This window comes from Branchiostoma floridae, chromosome 4, assembly GCF_000003815.2.
Source record: "Branchiostoma floridae strain S238N-H82 chromosome 4, Bfl_VNyyK, whole genome shotgun sequence".
Lineage (NCBI taxonomy): Eukaryota > Metazoa > Chordata > Leptocardii > Amphioxiformes > Branchiostomatidae > Branchiostoma > Branchiostoma floridae.
Window position 1 is genome coordinate 3,780,411 of NC_049982.1, and position 20,434 is coordinate 3,800,844.

Genomic DNA, 20,434 nt, shown 5'->3' on the forward strand with positions numbered 1-20,434 from the left:
GTGTGTGAGAGTGATTGAGCTAGTGTGTGAGAGTGATTGAACTAGTGTGTCAGTGAACTAGTGTGTGAGAGTGAGTGAACTAGTGTGTGAGAGTGAGTGAACTAGTGTGTGACATAGTGACCTAGTGTGTGAGTTACCTAGTGTGTGAGAGTGAGTGAACTAGTGTGAGTGAACTAGTGTGTGAGAGTGATTGAACTAGTGTGTGGGTTAGCTAGTGTGTGAGAGTGATTGAACTAGTGTGTGAGTTAGCTAGTGTGTGAGAGTGAGTGAACTAGTGTGTGAGTGATTGAACTAGTGTGTGGGAGTGGGTGAACTAGTGTGTGAGAGTGAACTAGTGTGTGAGAGTGAGTGAACTAGTGTGTGAGAAAGTGAGTGAACTAGTGCATGAGATTGAACTAGTGTGTGAGTGAGTGAACTAGTGTGTGAGAGTGATTGAACTAGTGTGTGAGAGTGATTGAACTAGTGTGTGAGAGTGAGTGAACTAGTGTGTGAGATAGTGAACTAGTGTGAGATAGTGAACTAGTGTGTGAGAGTGAGTGAACTAGTGTGTGAGAGTGAGTGAAATAGTGTGCGAGTTACCTAGTGTGTGAGAGTGAGTGAACTAGTGTGAGTGAACTAGTGTGTGAGAGTGATTGAACTAGTGTGAGTGAACTAGTGTGTGAGAGTGATTGAACTAGTGTGTGAGTTAGCTAGTGTGTGAGAGTGAGTGAACTAGTGTGTGAGTTAGTGAACTAGTGTGTGAGAGTGATTGAACTAATGTGTGAGAGTGAGTAAACTAGTGTGTGAGAGACGTGAGTGAAGTAGTGTGTGAGTGAACTATTGTGTGTGTGTGAGTGATTGAACTAGTGTGTGAGTGAACTATTGTGTGTGTGTGAGTGATTGAACTAGTGTGTGAGAGTGCATGAGTGAACTAGTGTGTGAGAAAGTGAGTGAACTAGTGTGTGAGAGTGAGTAAACAAGTGCATGAGTGAACTAGTGTGAGAATGAGAGAACTAGTGTGAGAATGAGTGAACTAGTGTGAGAGTGATTGAACTAGTGTGTGAGAGTGATTGAACTAGTGTGTGAGTTAGCTAGTGTGTGAGAGTGAGTGAACTAGTGTGTGCGAACTAGTGTGAGAGAGAGAGAGTGAGGGAATAAACTAGTGTGTGAGAGAGCGATTGAACGATTGTTTTTTGTGTGAGTGAATGAGTGTGAGAGAGTGAGTGAAAGGCCTTAACTGTATGGATGACAGCTGCTCACACATATTACTGGTTTTCGCCTGTTCTAAAAAACTATAAAGTCAAATTGCAGTTAGATATGCACAGAAAAAAAGTACCACCGGACAATCATGTTATCAAAATAAAATCTCTCTTCCCAAGTAACAGCCTTGTCTTTGTTATATTTGGTTGATACTCATTTAACTCAAGCTGTATTATAGGATAGTACATTGAATGACAGTGAGTGAGAGTAAGTAAATGAGTGAGTGAACTACATTGTAGTGAGTGAACTAGTGTATGAGAGTGGGTGAACTAGTGTGTGAAAGTGAACTAGTGTGTGAGAGTGAGTGAACTAGTGTGTGAGAGTGATTGAACTAGTGTGTGAGAATGATTGAACTAGTGTGTCAGTGAACTAGTGTGTGAGAGTGAGTGAACTAGTGTGTGAGAGTGAGTGAACTAGTGTGTGAAATAGTGAACTAGTGTGTGAGTTACCTAGTGTGTGAGAGTGAGTGAACTAGTGTGAGTGAACTAGTGTGTGAGAGTGATTGAACTAGTGTGTGAGAGTGATTGAACTAGTGTGTCAGTGAACTAGTGTGTGAGAGTGAGTGAACTAGTGTGTGAGAGTGAGTTACCTAGTGTGTGAGAGTGAGTGAACTAGTGTGAGTGAACTAGTGTGTGAGAGTGATTGAACTAGTGTGTGGGTTAGCTAGTGTGTGAGAGTGATTGAACTAGTGTGTGAGTTAGCTAGTGTGTGAGAGTGAGTGAACTAGTGTGTGAGTGATTGAACTAGTGTGTGGGAGTGGGTGAACTAGTGTGTGAGAGTGAACTAGTGTGTGAGAGTGAGTGAACTAGTGTGTGAGAAAGTGAGTGAACTAGTGCATGAGATTGAACTAGTGTGTGAGTGAGTGAACTAGTGTGTGAGAGTGATTGAACTAGTGTGTGAGAGTGATTGAACTAGTGTGTCAGTGAACTAGTGTGTGAGAGTGATTGAACTAGTGTGTGAGAGTGAGTGAACTAGTGTGTGAGATAGTGAACTAGTGTGAGATAGTGAACTAGTGTGTGAAAGTGAGTGAACTAGTGTGTGAGAGTGAGTGAAATAGTGTGCGAGTTACCTAGTGTGTGAGAGTGAGTGAACTAGTGTGAGTGAACTAGTGTGTGAGAGTGATTGAACTAGTGTGAGTGAACTAGTGTGTGAGAGTGATTGAACTAGTGTGTGAGTTAGCTAGTGTGTGAGAGTGAGTGAACTAGTGTGTGAGTTAGTGAACTAGTGTGTGAGAGTGATTGAACTAATGTGTGAGAGTGAGTGAACTAGTGTGTGAGAGAGTGAGTGAAGTAGTGTGTGAGTGAACTATTGTGTGTGTGTGTGAGTGATTGAACTAGTGTGTGAGAGTGCATGAGTGAACTAGTGTGTGAGAAAGTGAGTGAACTAGTGTGTGAGAGTGAGTAAACAAGTGCATGAGTGAACTAGTGTGAGAATGAGAGAACTAGTGTGAGAATGAGTGAACTAGTGTGAGAGTGATTGAACTAGTGTGTGAGAGTGATTGAACTAGTGTGTGAGTTAGCTAATGTGTGAGAGTGAGTGAACTAGTGTGTGAGTGAGCTAGTGTGTGAGAGTGAGTGAACTAGTGTGTGAGTGAGCTAGTGTGTGAGAGTGAGTGAACTAGTGTGTGCGAACTAGTGTGAGAGAGAGAGTGAGGGAATAAACTAGTGTGTGAGAGAGCGATTGAACGATTGTTTTTTGTGTGAGTGAATGAGTGTGAGAGAGTGAGTGAAAGGCCTTAACTGTATGGATGACAGCTGCTCACACATATTACTGGTTTTCGCCTGTTCTAAAAAACTATAAAGTCAAATTGCAGTTAGATATGCATGGCTAAGGTGTTACATACTTGCACGTACTGTACGCACTTGTCCGCTCTAATATGGTCATGCGCCACATGGTTGTTTTCTGTCAAAAAGGTGGACAATATTGCTGATATTATATACCTTTAGAACTTGACACTTCCGTGAATAGTTTTATCAAGTTGGTGCGTCGCTGAAGAAAGAGGCCTTTTTTACATAACCATCATGGTTTTATTCACAACAAGGTTTCCACAGAGCAATTCTGAGTGCTTCACACTATACTCTTTCTTCCATAGCTTCAATTCATGTACAAAATCCCTTCATACATGATGACATGATTTGGCACTTCATACATGTAATGTATCAAAAGTTTTAAAAGTTTTGAATGAAAGACATTACTTGAAATATCTATCAAATCCACATATAACGCTAGTTCACCTTTATTCGCAAGGTAACCTATATCCGTCGTATTAAGCAACATGGTATTTAAGCATATCAACTGGACGGACGGTGGTTTCAAACTGTTATATGTTCAAAATATTGTAGTTTGAAAGTATCGTCCGCCGACTTGATATCCCTAAATACCCATTAATGAAAACAACGGATATAGTTTACCCCACGTTATAAGTTGACATGTTACAGTAGAAATATCACAGTGAAGCAGTCAGTAATACGTTTGGTTCTTAAGGTTTCCAGCACGGAACTTTTGGCATTCAGGAAAAATAACGACTGTCCAGTTTGTGTTTTGGTGATGTCTACACGGTGCACACCACGCAGGTCAGCTCTCTCCCTTCCACGTACGGCGGGCACGGCAGCGACCCGCAGCGGGCCTCCACGACGTAGAATAGCGCGCCGTCCTCGTTCCCCTCCCCGCCGGGCAGCGCCTCGGGCTCCCCGTCCATGCACACGAACTCCGTGCGGCTGTGGCCGTGGGAAGCAGTCATCAGGTAGCCCCCGTACTCCCGCGTCCATCCTCCAGGACAGGTCTGGCGGGCGGGGATCATCAGCTGCGCGCGGCGGGACGGTGAGTGACACACGGCGCACGGCACGTTACGGTCGTGGATCGTGCCGGGGTCGTAGGGAGAGCCCGCGAGCCCGATTTGGTACTCCGCACCGTACATGTAGGACTCCCGGCTGTTCTGTAGACCGTCCTTGTGCCAGCCCCACTCGGGGTCTGCAGGCAGGCACAGGTAGTTGCTGCCGCCGCCCTTATGGTTGTACCACGCTCCGCCGGCCATGCCAGAGTACACCGTCACCGTGCCTGCACCACCCTCCTCGCACGATGTCCGCCCCCACCGGACATACACAGCTCCCCCACTTACTCCTTCATCGCCTTTGCTGCCCTTCTCTCCAGGAGCACCTCTCTCACCCTTCTGGCCCTCCAAGCCGCGAGGTCCGAGCTTCCCCGGGCGACCCACCTCTCCCGGCTCCCCGCGAACGCCCCTCGGTCCGGGCGGCCCGACGTCCCCCTTCGGTCCGAGCGGAGCCACGACCGTGATGTTGTTCACGTTGCTGTTCGCCATCTTCTCCGGACACGAGCCTTCCTCGACTTCTACTGCTGAGCAGGCAGATAGCAAGGCTAGGACAGACGCTGCGAACACGACTGCTGTTACCTGGCCACTCATCTTGCGTCAGGTCTCAAAGAAAGATCGACTTCCAGCTAGCTACCACGTCGGCGGTGGTCGAGAGTGATCACCAGATGTATCTGAGTTCCTTTAGCCTGCATAACAGCTCTTATAGAAGGTCTGGAAATAAGGGAAAACAAGAATGTGTTATATCATTCAACAGATACATGTTTACGGTCCAACCTTTCAGCTGATGTTGGCAGGTTGCGTTCGTTGACTTCGGAAGGGTGACCTGCCTTCACCTGAGTGGGAAAGTAAGCCCCTGCCACACACGTACGTTCTAAATTTAGTATAGCCAACCATGCCCTCCCTGCCTCTTATAGGTATATAATTATAGTTTATTTGCAAAGTCATGCCCGAAGATAGTGTGATACATAAAACTACTGTCTAATCAACTATATGATACAATGAATACTATTGTCGGGTTTGACTTCTTCTTCGAAGGCAGTGGTTAATGAACTGTCCCACGTTATAACTTTCACCAGAACTTTCTGAAACACCCTCAGTTCTGTCTGGGACGGCGCCAAGAGACGAAACAGCTTTATTTATCTATTCATCGGTTTGACTGTTCAGCACGCACAGCCAGGGTTACCCAACTAGCCTGTGATCATTACAAATTGCTAGCCCTGACGAGAGACAATGACAATACAAATTTGACAGGGACAGGATAATAAGGTAGTAACAATCTTCTTCATAACTGAGATTAAAGAAAAACTGGATTTCCCGTACTAGTGGTGAAGCTATTTTCAGCACTAGAACCGAGTGCCGAAAAAGGAGGGCGAAGGTTAAGCTTTCGCAGTTTTGCCTGTCGTCTGGGGCAAAGCGGATAAGTCTGCGTAGGAGACTGGAGGGAGCAAAACTCCCTTCCAAGAAACTTGCGGGACGTTTCTGTTATTGTTGCTGAGTAGCGAGTGTGTATACAGGTCACAGTTCGATACAAATCAGGTCATCAGCGTGTTGAGTATCTTTCGAACCTCGCAGTGACGCAAGCTTGACTCAAGTGCGGTGGTAGCACACCTTTAGCACCAAATAACAGCTCCAATTGTAAGCTCGTCATAATTTAGCTAAGTTGTGAGGGGTGGTGGTAAATATGGTCATCTGGTCATCTTCATGTCAAAGTTTATTGCACAACAATTGTCGCAGGTACACTGTAGGGTAAAGTGATATACATTGTGTGAGGCAACTAGCTATGAATTAATACAGGACATGCAGGTTCTAGGCTATACAATATTGAGCGAAAACACTGTACAATATAAGACAAAACGTTATAACAGACTACTTAGAACTTGCATCAATCTTTTACAAACTACACGAAATCTAGTACACACTACGCGCTATACATACAACGTTGAAATGAGGCACAGTGAAAGGCTGTACATGTATGTCTAGTGTAGAGATTCTTACGTTCACATTTTTAAATCGTTATGAGCTTTCTTTTCTGCATTGACGTATATATACGCAGTGATATCTGTGAACAAGCATCAGCAATCCACAACGTATGCACACTTCAGACAACCAGGTGGTGTATTCTTCAGAAACCCTGGATAAGGCTTGGGTCACATTTCCAAACCGGGGCCCGGCCGGGCAGCTTACAGGAGCGAAAAGAATGACATAAAAGACATCAAAATACACAAAATGTCAAAATAAGATTCATGGGCTCAATTCGTGTAAATTTCTAGGCATACCTTTAAATTTTCGTTTCTTAAAACAACCCGACCGGGCCCCTTTTTTGAAATATGACATAAACCTAATAACAAGTTTTCTTTTAATGTGACGGTGTTAAGGTATGCCTGCCGGTACCTTAACGTTAAACTCCAAATATCAGTTTTCGAGCCTTGAAGGAGTAGCATCAATGAAGGAAGTTTTTTTTCATATGTATTTAGCTGCAATACTTTAACCCTATTCAGACCGGGCTTTTTTGGTCATCCCTGGACCGGGGGGGGGGGGCTTTTGAGGCCCTCCACTTCTAAGTCCTATAACTCTAAAACGACGTGCCGTAGGGCCACCAAATTTTCAGGACATGATTTTGACATAATATTTGAGAATTATGTGACGTTTGACGTTACGTTGACGTAAGATGACGTAATTATGACGTCATCAATTTGATTACATTGGCCAAACCCATGAAAAATGGGTATTCTCAGAAAACTTCAAGTTATGCTGCAAAAATGTAACAACAAGTGCAGATAACAGAATAATAATATTCATTACGACTTGTGTTGCCAATAGCAACATCAATGACGTCAATATGACGTCATAACATGACGTCATGCACATCTGAGATACGAGTTGGGCTCCGCCATATTATATCCACCACCTTGAATTTTTGAAAATACTTTTTTTGCAACAAATAATCACAAAGGGCAATGGAAATAGACTAAATTCATTCATTTAGATGGTTTTTGATGAAAAAATACCAGGTAGTTACAAATTTTAAGGGAAAATTAGCTTGTTATTCTTGATCTGGCCATTCGGTCCGCCATCTTGGATTTTGGGCTGATGACGTCATCAAATTAGCATAATTTATGCATATATAATTATGAAAGATATGCTGAATAATATAAGATTTTATTTATGTAACAAAATTGCAGTAATATAGCAAATAAATGTGAAAAATACATAGTTAGAACCAAAAATAGTGATTTTGGGCAAAACTGCCTGTCAACAAACGGTTGCCATGGCAACAAGAAAAAATGGAAAATTTGTCAAACTTCGTAAAATTGTTGCCAACAATATTTTAGGAAAACTCACCAAATTTGGTGGCTCTAGCGTAAGCCGTTCTGGCGTTATAGGACATCGAAGTTAGCGCGGGCCTCAAAAGCCCCCCCCCCCCCCCCGGTCTGAATAGGGTTAATTGCAGCTGTCCTAAACAGTTTGCAGGCTTTATACTATTGGTAAAACGGGGCATCGTGAATATCCTTACGTGTAAGGCTAGTTAACGTCACATTTCCACAAAGGAGCCCGGCCGGCTACCTACATACCAAATATTATCTAAATTTGTCATTCTCTTGTCCAGTTATCCCCCTTAGAAGATTTTGAGAAAAACGCCGCCTGCAGTTCCAGAGCAACCTGCTAGGGGACCCAAACATACACCACCTATTCCTTACGTCACAAGCTATCTGCACCAGAAAATCAAGACACATCCAGGTCAAAAGATACAAAAAACGAATTTCTGCTACAGTACCAAGGTCACATACCAGGGGGCCCAAAATTAACCTTGACCTTTGTCTTTCCAACATTTACCCACATATCAAATATCATGGCAATCCATCCAGAGGTTCTTGAGTTATGCTGACCACAAATATATCCGGAAACACAAACACACACACACACACACACACACACACACACACACACACACACACACACACACACACACACACACACAGAAAGACAGACAGACACACACACGGACACACCCAAAACTATATCTCCATTTTTCATGGAGATAATTACCAAACAGCATGCCTTGTGCATATTTTTTGGCATAGACTTTAATTTTTCGTCTTCGCTAACAGTCCGATCGGGCCCCGGGTAGGACATGTGACGCTCAGTGGAGCTGGTGTTACGTGAATTCCACAAGGCTGTCAGCAGCTCTCGCATATTGTTACAGACACAAAGGTGGAAGATTTTCTTCCCATTGGCATTGGGACAGCAACCGGATTTCTTCCAAACCAATAGGTAAACGTGCGTCAAAGCCGCACTTCTTTACCTTTGCAGGAACGTTTTATATGGATCTGAGTAGGTTTCGGTGGTCGGCTTAAGCAGTGTCACGCAAGGGGGGCTTCGCGCCAAATCTCGGCTAGATTACCGAACGAAGATTTCTTCACCGGAAGACTTTGAGTTTCAATTGGCAGGAAACACGCAATCTAGACGGAGTTTGAGGCAATGTATCGATGTACTATATACAGATTACGTCCTTGTAGTTACATCGGCGGTTCAATCTTAAGAGGCATTTAAGGTATCAAACGACTTACGTATAATTTCATTCTTATCGCCTTAATGTTCCAACTTCTGTAGGTTTTATTTTTAAAACGTTGAGTGCTGTTTTGGTAACTTTTCTTGGTCAGGAATCCAATACCAGTGAGACTGTACATCCCCAAAACGCCGGGCTACTCAGCTCAGAATTTTCATTTCTTCTAAACTAAAGAAAGAAAAAGTCCATGATATTTGCATTACTTGATTACAAAGACCATCGTCTTTGTTACGCTTACTACTCGGCTCAGACTTTTTATTTCTTCTAAAGAAAATCAAAAGTTTTTGTACATGACATTTGCGTTAGATTCTACTTGATGACCATGATCACCGTCTTTGTTACACTAAGTCCCAAACTGATTGGCTGTCTAAGCCTCTACTCAAGAAACTGGGTACGGGTTCCTGACAGAACGATCGTTCTCACGATAAAGGTCTAGACCTAATGTCAAACCTTACTCTTTGCTACAGCGTCTAACCTGTGAAAACTACCCATACTGCATGTTTCCCGTTGATGTTCCAGAGGGCAGTGACTTCTGCGCGGGTCGGCAGAGCGGGTAAATCTGTCTAAAGACGTATCCTTCCTCAATGTCGAAAACGCAGATTGGTTGCTCCAATAAACAAATAAGCAAACAAACAAATAAGTAAATAAATGAATGAATGAATAGATAAATAAATAAACTAACAGCTATCATTTTGACCTGTAGGAATCTGCAGCAAAGAACAAGATTTGGCGTTTGGTCTTCTAACAACAGTATACAACAGTATTCGCTTCAGTAAAGAAACAAATCCTCGCTTTGTGATAGGTGTTACAGTTTTATCATGGAAGTTTAGGGGATATGTGAGGAATCTCCGTCTGGCTTTCGTCATCCGATGTTCCACCATAATGACTGCAATTACGTACAATTACTGTTGACATACTGGATCAACAGGAGATCTAGTTAGATCTGCAGTGGTCTTATTGCGTAGAATTCGTACGTACAATGTAGAAGCCGTACAAAGCGCGTCCTTACCCGCTGACCTCCCTGACCTGTGAGTTAATGCTAGAGCACCTTTGGTTGGTCCGACTCTGCTTTCCTTTCTAATCATAGTCTGTACATCTGGTCTAACAGGTAGCTCAGTTTGATATATATATACAGGGCGAAGCAGAAAAGGGATTGAAGAAAGTTTCCTCGCGTCTCGTGTGGAATTAGACAGGCAGTCCCCCAGGACTTCATCCACCGCAAGGCCTGTTGACGTCTGAAACACTGTTGCCGTAACTAGCTGCAGCTCATTTGTAACGTGCGCTTGCTCGATATCAAGACAAGACAGGGTTCTTCTGACACCGGCTGTTTCACACTACAGGTACGTGTACGACAAACGTTTAAACATCGGGTCAAGGCACCACTTTTTGCGACGTTTATTCAGTATTTAAAATATGTGCATCTGTATAGTGATGGTGTCTTGCATGGTTAAGCCGAATTTTATGCCCGTTGTCTGCAGTCAAACCCGCATCAGTGACCTGATGTCAATATAGCCGGGTTTGCCACTTTCTTTCTTTGTGGCCCCTTATCATTTTCCCATTGACCAAAGCTACGCATTAAAATTCCACATGCCCGCAGTAGCCAACTGCCTACAGTGACCATTCACATCCATTAAGTAGTCAGTATGAACATGTATGACGCTACAGGCAGCCTGTCCGTACTGTTGAGATAAATTTGTTGAGACTGACTGTTGGCGACGCTCGCATTATCAGAAAGGGGGTGATAAATTGTCCCTTAAATTTTCCGCCCAGGTTGAAGACCAGGAACTGAGATGGGAACTGTTCTCGTGATAACCGTCCTCCTGTCGTTTCTGACTGTGGGAGAATCTCGCATCGACAGAGAACTTCAGAGGAACGTGATCACGGACCTACAGCAGGCAGCCTGTCCGTACTGTCACCTGTGCGTCACCAGACAGACCTGTAAGCGCGCCGTGGGGCGCCCGGTCTGTAACGTGCTGTGTGGTATCTGCAAGAACGCCGACTGTCAGGAACCGCCGCCTAGTGAGTGTTCGATTACGCCCAGATCCTGAAATTCCTAGTATCACTTCAACACACACAGGAACACAGACACACAGACCCCCTCCCCCTCCCCCCACACATAGACACAAACACAGAAACACACACACATACAGACACATACTAGATAGACACGTGCACAGAGACAGAGACAGACAGTCCAACCAGTATCCCTAGCTCGCTTAAATTGATTTCTTGATATTGGTTGGACTGTCTGCCTCTATCCGTGTACGTGTGCACGTGTCTATCTGTATGTGTCTTTATGCGTGTGCGTTTACCTGTCTGTCTGTTTGCGTGTTTATTAGTGTGTATCTATGTATCAATGTCTGTGTTTCTCACATACACAATGCAGCATTGTCATGAATACCCAGTGCTGTTATTTTTGTCTCCGTGACTGAAATTAAGGGTCTCAAAGCAATATGGGTAAGGGGGCGAGGTCTGCCGTCTCTAATTGCATTGTTTTTGTCTCACAGCGGAGGAGCCTTTAGCCCCAGTGGACGGCCAGTGGGCCACCTGGAGCACCTGGAGCAGCTGCAGCGCCACCTGCGGCTCCGGTACGCACAGCAGGCGCCGCACCTGCACAGACCCTGCGCCCGAGAGCGGCGGCGCACCCTGCTCTGGGAACGAGCTGGAGATGCAGGCGTGTCAAACCGGCGTGACCTGTCCGGGTAAGGTCGTGAGAGGTCATCAGCAGAAAGTACCTCATCCATCCATCCATCCATCCATCCATCCATCCATCCATCTATCCATCCATCCATCCATCCATCCATCCATCCATCCACCCAACCAACCATCCATCCATCCATCCATCCATTTTTTTCCGTCAAATTCCGTCGAGTTTACTGGCTCCGCCGTCATTTTCCAGTGGGGACACACTACTACGATCATTTCATTGAAATCTTTTATGTCGTCACTATAGATAGAATGAACTGTATCTAAGTATGCACCTGTTCCACCCAGGTGATTCTTCAGGTCCCAAATGGCGGACGGACGGGCGGTGCGGGCAGCAGTACCCCGCGCCAGGAGCGACCCCTGGCGAGTGTGACGCGAACAGCAACGCTCCCTGCTGTTCTGAATACGGATATTGCGGAGCAAGCAGTGAGCACTGCGCCTGCGCCAACTGTGCCGACTACAGGCTTCCGTCAGGTAAAACACGTACAAAGACAGATTTAGATGGCAATGACAATGATGCTAAAGAGGCTATAGTGTAGTAAGTTTGATACAAAGAGAATAACAGGTAAATTATGATATATCTAACTTATATCTATATTCTACATGCTTCATCCCGCTTCATAAAACATTTGTAGACGAACTTACATAGTTCTTCCATTACGTCATAGTTAGTTGATGACATTAGATATTTATTTATTTATTTATTTATAGAGTTGGGATTTCTATATCTGCTTTTTTATGTGAAATCTTTATCTGTTGCAGTTGACGGCGGGTGGTCGGGCTGGGGCGCCTGGTCCCCCTGTCACGGGTTCTGCGGCACGGGCAGAGAGCAGCGCACCCGGACCTGCAGTAATCCCGCTCCGCAGAATGGGGGCGCTGCTTGCCAGGGGGACGCATCTGAGGACAGGGAGTGCGACACCGGGACGACCTGCCCACGTATGTGTTAACCTTCGTGTATTTGTCGTATGTGTGTGTTTGTTTGTTTGTATGTATGTGTGTGTGTGTGTGTGTGTGTGTGTGTGTGTGTGTGTGTGTGTGTGTGTGTGTGTGTGTGTGTGTGTGCGTGTGTATTTGTGAGTGCGTTTCATTTTTGTATGTGTTTGTGTGTCACGGTGTGTGTGTGTTTGTGTGCGTGTGTCTGTATGTTTGTGATCAACATAACTCGAGAAGTCGTGGATGGATCTTTATGATATTAGGTAGGTTGGAAGGGGGGGGGAGATTATGGCCCCCCTAGTGACTTTCTATGGTACTGCAGTGGAACCTCCGATTTTGATATCTCGTACTCTGGATATGCTACGTAATGTTTGAGTGATAGCTAGCTTTTGGGGCCAAGAGTAAGCCGTGTTCGTTTGTCTTGTGACGAAAAAAGTTGTCCTAGATCCCTATCGACGATCGGTTTTGTCAGGACCTCGCCGAAAAGCGTACGACAAAAAATTGTATGTTTCTGTGCCGCTCCCAGCCCCTGACAGCCGGACGTACCGCCGCGTGTGCTACCACACCAACTGGGCGCAGTACCGGAGCGAGCCCGCCACCTTCCTACCCGAGGACATTGACCCCTGGCTCTGCACGCACGTCATGTACGCCTTCGCCGTGCTGCAGGGCAACCGGCTCAAGGCGTTTGAGGCGAACGACGAGAGCACCCCGGGGCAGGTCGGGATGTACGAGAGGACTAATCGCTTGAAAGTAAGGACTCGGTCACATAGTAGCCTGGAGTCCAGGCTTGTTCGCTTTGTTCCGCTTCCGACCTTCGGGAGTTGAACATGAAGCGAACAAGGCTGGACTCCAGACTAGTCACATAGGTCGTGCGATCCTTCGGGCATTTTGGAGGGCAACCATGTACGTGTCTTGCCAAGTTCAACTGTCTTGATACTCAAAAGGCCGTTATGGATCCTTGCCGGTGGTTGGTTCTGCCACATCCTGCTTGAAAATCCTATGGCAACAAAATGGTACGACGATAGTACCATGTAGAAGAGTGCATACTGTGATAACGCTTTTCCACTGTTACCTTTATATACTTCTGTTTATTTAGAATCTCTGAAACATTAGGCATTTACAGATTAACTTTATTTTGAGAAGAACTCAGTAGCTGTTGCTTTCCGCATTGTGCGTAGTCGTGTAGTTATTGGCTGTATTGCTCTTCCGGCATGCACATAAGTTACTTGACTTACTAGAAAGAGTCACAGTCTTTATAGTCACATTAGGTTGTATACGACTCAGATATCGCAGCAGTTTTAGCACGCTGTGACAAAGACAATCATCGACAAGGATCTTAGACAACATTTTCCGTTACAAATGTATCAAAACGGCCGTTTCAATCCAGCGGAAGATTAGCTCTTCATTGGTTTGAGATGCATTTGACTCCCGGGCCCCTCCCCCATACGTACAGGACACCAACCCTGATCTGAAGATCTCCCTAGCGGTTGGCGGATGGAACGTGGGGTCGGGGCCGTTCTCCGACATGGTATCGACGCCGGCGAACAGAGCCGAGTTCGTCACGACGTCACTCGGCTTTCTCCGGCAGTGGGACTTTGACGGACTGGACCTGGACTGGGAGTACCCTGCACAGCGTGCAGGTTCGCGCCCGGAGGACAAGCAGAGGTTCACGCTTCTCGTGCAGGTAATATGCTTACAAGTATCTGCATCTACATCTATATAGCCGGTTCAACCATCATTCGGCGTAACACACCAGCTACTGTATATACATCAGTATTGCCGTCCTTTGGTGTAACGCACCAGCTTTGCAGGCACGCGGCGCGACAGCAGCTGGTTATATTACACTGAACGACCTGTCACACTAACATTTGGAGATCTAACTGAAGCTATCTGATCGCCATCATCATCATCATCTAATGAGGCCCACGTACAGTAGTTGGTGACAACGAGTACGGATATAGGTTACCCCGCGGATAAAAGAGAACTTGCGTTTTTCTATAGCTTGCAACACGGATGTGACGTCATTTCAACCCGATGCCTGAGGTGTAGCAAGATCTTTTCGTCTCTTACCACAGGAGCTGAAGGCTGCGTTTGACGCGGAGGTCCTGCAGCCTGGTCAGGAGCGCCTCCTGCTGAGCGCCGCCGTCCCTGCAGGAGAGAGCAGCGTCCTGCAGGGTTACGAAGTCGATCTCATCTCACAGTAAGTTTTCCTACTCTCGAAGCAGACATGTCAGCTTGATGACAAAAGAGAAGAGAAGAATTTGGTCAAGTAAGGACAAATACGTTGCAATGGGGTTTTAATCAGTCTTTTGCAGTCTGTCCTGCTATCCACCGACCGGTCAGTTCACTCCTAGACCAATTAACTCCTACTAGACTTTCATTCCTAACTTGGCCAATTATTATTCGGCCAGGCGGGAGTCTGCTAGAGACTAGAGTTTTCCATGTGCTGTCATCTGTTTCAACTCCAACATCCACCTATCGTTATGAAGACAGATGTCTTTTTCTAATTGTTTTTACCAGCTATTGATTCTCACAATTTCTCAGCTGATTTTCACTGGGTAACGTTTGAAGAACGTCGTCGTTTTTATTCTCCACAGGCATTTGGATTTCATCAACCTGATGACCTATGACCTGCACGGGTCGTGGGAGGCCGTGACGGGGCTGAACAGTCCGCTGTACCCTGCCGCAGAGGAGTCTGGGAACGCCAGGAAACTCAACCAGGTTCGTCCTCTGTCATTTCCATATATGGCTATAAAATCTACACGTACAAAACTGACACAGAGATGGTTTTGTACACATTGTCTTCTAGCTCTCCTAAAATTGCTCAATAGCTCCGTAACGCTGGTTCACCTATATACGAGAGATAACCTATATCCACTGCATTTGAAATCGGGCCATTTAGAAATATCAAGGAGGTTAAAAAGTGACCTTCTTGGGAATATCAAGTCAACGGACTGTAGTTTCCAACTGCAATATTGCATATTGAAACCACCGTCCGTCGACTTGATGCCTCTAAATACTAGTTAAAAACGGTTACCCCGCGGATAAAGGTGAAGTAGCGTTACATGGTCAGTCGACTTGATATCCCTAAATACCCTGCTTTTGAAATAACGAATATAGGTTACAACGTGGATAAAGATGAAGTAGCGTCACATGGTAACATCAAGTGAAAACAGCAATCTCTATCGCAGTGCATCTGTTTCAGCAAGCTGCAGTTCAGGTCTGGCGCGCAGGTGGCGCCCCTGCGGAGAAGCTGAACTTGGGAATCGCGCTGTACGGGAGGTCCTTCACGCTCTCCAGCGGGGACACCGGGCTACGAGCGCCGACTAGCGGCGGCGGGACGCCAGCGCAGTACACCCAGGAGGCCGGATACATCTCTTACTACGAGGTAGGTTGTACATTTCTCCTTCTAGGAGCTACTAGGTTTCTTTAGGAAATCTTTCACTAAGCTTATATAATCAGAGAAAGGCAGATGTTGCGTATATGAAAGGGACACAGGGTACTGTTCTTTTCCATGTTTTATCTTTATGACGGTAACTTAGCTGGCGGACCAGCGACAGTTTTATATGGACGCCATTCTTACTTTTTATGATACGAAACGGAAAGGAATATAGAATTGCACATTTTCCACTAAGTTTGCGGTAACCTGCACTCTATTCACAGCTATTTTTTTCTTAATCAGTAATTCAATTGTTCGACACTGTTCCTGTACATCAGACCAGAACTTGAATATCAATCCTTTCCCGTCAGATCTGTACCATGCTCAGCAGCGGCGCCACCCGAGTATTTGATGCCGAACAGAAGGCGCCGTACTCTTACCTGGGGAACCAGTGGGTCGGGTATGACGACGCAGAGAGTATCGGGCATAAGGTAAGCAACCGCACTACTGACACATATGTTTCTTGAAATTTGTAGCGGAGAATGTTACTAATTTTCAGACCCCGATATTCTTCCTCTAATTTCGTGGTGCAATTTGCAAAGCCCAAGGAATTAGATGCACGATGATTTCGGCAATAGCCCTTTATCATATCATACTGTACTGCATACTGTTGTCCTCACCACATATAAGATGGGCTTCCTGAAACAAGAACAATATAGCGCGGTTTGGTGTCGGTCAATCGGGTCATCGCCCTTGTCGACTTAAATCAGACAGTTCTGTAGGGACTACGTCACATTTCCTACCCGGGGCCCGGCCGGGCTGTTTGCGGAGACGAAAAATGAATGTTTATGTCAATAGATATGCACAAGGAAACATTTTGGTACGTTTTGTGTTATTGTTGTCTTTTATACGAAGAAGCAGCCATCATCATAACGGACTTTTCTTTCCCCAAAGCTGCCCGGCCGGGCCCCTTTGTGGAAATGTGACGTTAGCCTAGCCTGCTTAGGTCACATTTCCAAATCGGGGCCCGGCCGGGATGTTTTAAGAAACGAAAAATAGAAATGTATACCTAGAAATACACACATATGATGCCCATGGATCTTATTTTGACACTTTGTGTATTTTGATGTCTTTCACATAATTCTTTTCGCTCCCGAAAGCTACCCGGCCGGGCCCCGGTTTGGAAATGTGACCCAAGCCTATCTATGGCCATGCGCCAACATTTGATCTATTCCCATGGTATTGCAGATTGACTTCCTGAAACAGGAGCCAAGGCCTGGGCGGTTCACTGGTCTGGGCCATCACCCTGGACGACTTAAAGCAAACAGTTCCGTAACTAGCTAAGGCTAACACTTTATCTATTCGTTTTTGACGACTCATATCTTCGTCGCCATTGTCATGCAGATCGACTTCTTGAAGCAAGAGGGTCTGGGCGGCTCCATGGTCTGGGCCGTGGACCTGGACGACTTCAGCGGGCAGTTCTGAAACTAGGGCAAGCATTCCATCTTTAAGATTATCACGACTCATAATCTTCTCTCCATTGTGCTACAGATCGCCTTCCTGAAGCAGGAGGGACTGGGTGGGTCCATGGTGTGGGCCGTGGACCTGGACGACTTCAGCGGGCAGTTCTGAAACTAGGGCAAGCATTCCATCTTTAAGATTATCACGACTCATAATCTTCTCTCCATTGTGCTACAGATCGCCTTCCTGAAGCAGGAGGGTCTGGGTGGGTCCATGGTCTGGGCCGCGGACCTGGACGACTTCAGCGGGCAGTTCTGTAACAAGGGGCGGTACCCGCTCATGAACCTCATCAAGGACAGGCTGGAGATGGGGGTCTTTAACGCAAGCGACGCGCGTGAGATTGTTCTTCTTTCTCTACTTTAAAACACTTGCAAGTTGCCAGTTCTTGTACTGAACGACCTTTCATCTTAGCCTGGGTACCATCCGGATAGTAGTTTGCTCATATGTTTGCTTTTAGTACCGGTCTGGAAAACTAGAAAACCTTTTGGTGGTACCGTCAGTTAATGGGCGATCAAGGGGCATCTTCTCTTGATAGTTTTAAAGAACGCTTGCAGATAGATGTGCAGAAGTTAGTTGTGACGGATCGTTCAGTGTAATATAACCAGCTGCTGCCGCACCGCGTGCCTGCGAAGCTGGTGTGTTACGCCGAAGGGCGGTTATACCGGCTATATAGATACAGATACAGATACAGATACAAGGAATGGGTTCCAGAGGGCTCGTACGATGACAACAGCCCTCCCACAAGGGGGACGGAGGGCGTTTCGGGTGTTGAAACGCCTGTTCTAACGAGCGATTGAACTGAATTCGCTCATGTGCAAGGACCAATCTAAGTACCCTCGTCCAAAATTTGGACAATTCCAGACATTAACGTGGTCAAGGTTCCCAGAAGGTCAGCAGAGAAGCGACTGTATATAGTATTATATTGTATGATGGATGTCAGGGCGAGAAGCGACTGTATATTATAACATATAATTAACGCCGGGGTGAACTACTTTCCGGATGGCATGGTACCCATGTTAATTCCATCTAGCTTTAGCTCCAGAATGGCGATAGCTCCAGACTAAGTCTGGTGTTGCTTGTCCTGTATTTCAAGCAGCGATTTTGGCCGAGGGGCTAGTCATGTCCGATATCTTTTTTTTTTATTCTGCTTCTCTCCAGCATTCGAAACAACTGACCCCTCGACCGAAACTTCTGCCTGGAAAATACCTTCCTTGTCCTACTTTTTTTGTCTGTCACGCAATGCATTACATTACCACATGTCGTCTATTGAAGCTGTATATTATGTGTATAACATCTATGGACGATCAGCATGGCTATAGATTCATTCAAAGACGTGATCGTGCTGAAATTATTTCCCCATGCAGTTGACGGAGGGTGGGCAGACTGGACAGCCTGGACCCCTTGCAGCGTATCCTGTGGGTCTGGAGCGGAGACACGCAGCCGCACCTGCAGTAACTCGGCCCCGCAGCATGGGGGCGCTGCTTGTTCGGGAGACGGGACCGAGGAGAGGGCGTGTCAGACCGGCGTGACGTGCCCAGGTACAAAATGTATCTTGCCATAAAATCTGTAAAACTACAGTCAAACCTATACAAATGACCATCTCCCAATTATTGACCAAAGATCTTGAGATTTCGTGTTAAATCTTTAGATATTTTAACTTGATCTTGAGATGGTTTGACTTGATCTTGAGATGTTTTAGAAATATCGTAAGATGCTTTGTAAAAATTTCAAGATATTTTGAATGCATGGTCATGACCAAATCTTAAGACCACACGGTCAGATAACCTTTAGGAAGACATTGCATTGTGAAATTTTCAACATGTTGGTTCAAGAAACTCGAGAAACGTCGTCTTGCACTTTCTACATCTATAAAACATAATGACGTTTCATCACTTTGCTGTTTAAGGCTTCTATGCTTGAATATAATGTATTTATTCACACAATCTCACAGATAGAGGTGTGACCCTGTGAACTTCTGTGCCGACAGGCTCCAAGTAAATGGTTAAACATAGTGTATTTATTCCCACCGTCTCACAGCCGGAGGTGTGACTACCCCTACTACCGCTGCCCCAGATGTTGAGTACGACCCTACCACCTTCTGTGCCGACAAGACCACAGGCTTCTACGCCGACCCGCAGGACTGCAAGAAGTACTTCCAGTGCGCGTCTGGGGTAACCCATCACCAGACTTGCTGGGAAGGTAAGGTTGTTTTTGTCATACGGCTGTGAAATGCAAGAGTTGAAGCTTGTGGATTAATGTTCGCGGTTTTCGCGGTGACCACTTTACCGCGAAATTAAAACCACCGCGAACATTTTTCTATTATGGTATTAGATTGCAGTTTATGGTGTTAACGCGAACTCAAATCCACCGCGAAAAGTCCCTTTTCCCGCTACCGCGAAATTAAATCCCCGCGAACTTAAATGCATTTACAGTATCCGGGATACAGATATGTGTCTTGTGTGCCGCACCCGGATATAACCTTAATAGGGCATTGGGAAACAGTTCAATTCAAGCCAGCTTTGCCGTATCTAGGGCTTTCTCGTTTCTAGTATGATGGTGGCATGTCGTTTATCTAGTAAGCAATCCTCCCACAAAAGTGTCAAACTTAGTTCAACACTTTTATGGGGGGATTGACATAACATGTGACCATCACCTTTTCAAAATGTCAACTCGGAGACCAGACTGCAAGGTTTGATCCACTCACACCGGGAAGGACCCCTACTCTTTTCTATAAGTGTGGTGGGTTCTTTAATGTGCTTGAGGTGTGACTCCTAAACATGGGACCTCCAGTTAACGACGGCCCCAACCGAAGTTAGGTACTCATTCACTCATGCGTGAAAGTAGAAAAGGCGTGTAAACTGCATTTACCTAGGGTACAACATCGGGACACATCAGCGGTATAATGAAGCAGGCAAGATACCTGGCATGTTGTATGACATTGTGTTATTATACTGGAAAATCTCTGAAAGTTCATCTACAGAGAGAAAATGCATGTAAACTATAGTATATGTAGTATATGTATAATTTTGCGTCTACTACCTTTTGCACCAAACTGACTGCATTTAGCCCCAACGGGGCATGAATATGCAATAAACTTCATTGTCATTGTCATTATGTTGGAACTGTAGGAACTCTGTGGAGCCAGTCTCTCAGCAACTGTGACTGGGAGAGAAACGTGGTCTGTGACACCAAGCGTTAGGGCGACCCCATCAACTGTGACGTCACCGTTAGGGCAGCACCATCAACTGCTGACGTCACT

The 20,434-nt window shown here is 45.6% G+C and overlaps 2 protein-coding genes across 2 annotated transcripts; one reads left to right on the top strand and one right to left on the bottom strand.

Annotated features, from left to right (window-relative positions):
• Positions 1-3,310: 3,310 nt before the first annotated feature.
• LOC118413218 (collagen alpha-3(IV) chain-like) lies at positions 3,311-4,759 on the bottom strand. Its single transcript, XM_035816442.1, has one exon. It carries the CDS (start codon positions 4,658-4,660, stop codon positions 3,791-3,793), a length of 870 nt encoding a protein of 289 aa, XP_035672335.1. The 5' UTR covers positions 4,661-4,759; the 3' UTR covers positions 3,311-3,790.
• Positions 4,760-11,089: 6,330 nt separating this feature from the next.
• On the top strand, positions 11,090-19,146 carry LOC118413016 (chitotriosidase-1-like). Its single transcript, XM_035816133.1, has 13 exons — positions 11,090-11,093; positions 11,144-11,338; positions 11,631-11,816; positions 12,105-12,278; positions 12,802-13,017; positions 13,691-13,959; positions 14,351-14,475; positions 14,873-14,996; positions 15,481-15,663; positions 16,026-16,145; positions 17,353-17,509; positions 18,540-18,713; positions 19,127-19,146. The coding sequence occupies exons 1-13, from the start codon at positions 11,090-11,092 to the stop codon at positions 19,144-19,146; spliced, it is 1,947 nt and encodes a 648-aa protein (XP_035672026.1).
• The last annotated feature ends 1,288 nt before the right edge of the window (positions 19,147-20,434 follow it).

What these genes read in the sequence shown, in the direction of transcription:
- LOC118413218 (XM_035816442.1), bottom strand. Translation starts at nt 4,660, where the DNA reads ATGAGTGGCCAGGTAACAGCAGTCGTGTTCGCAGCGTCTGTCCTAGCC.
- LOC118413016 (XM_035816133.1), top strand. An exon ending in GATACATCTCTTACTACGAG is followed by an intron (nt 15,664 to 16,025) that starts GTAGGTTGTACA and finishes CTTTCCCGTCAG; the next exon opens with ATCTGTACCATGCTCAGCAG. An exon ending in CAGAGAGTATCGGGCATAAG is followed by an intron (nt 16,146 to 17,352) that starts GTAAGCAACCGC and finishes ATTGTGCTACAG; the next exon opens with ATCGCCTTCCTGAAGCAGGA.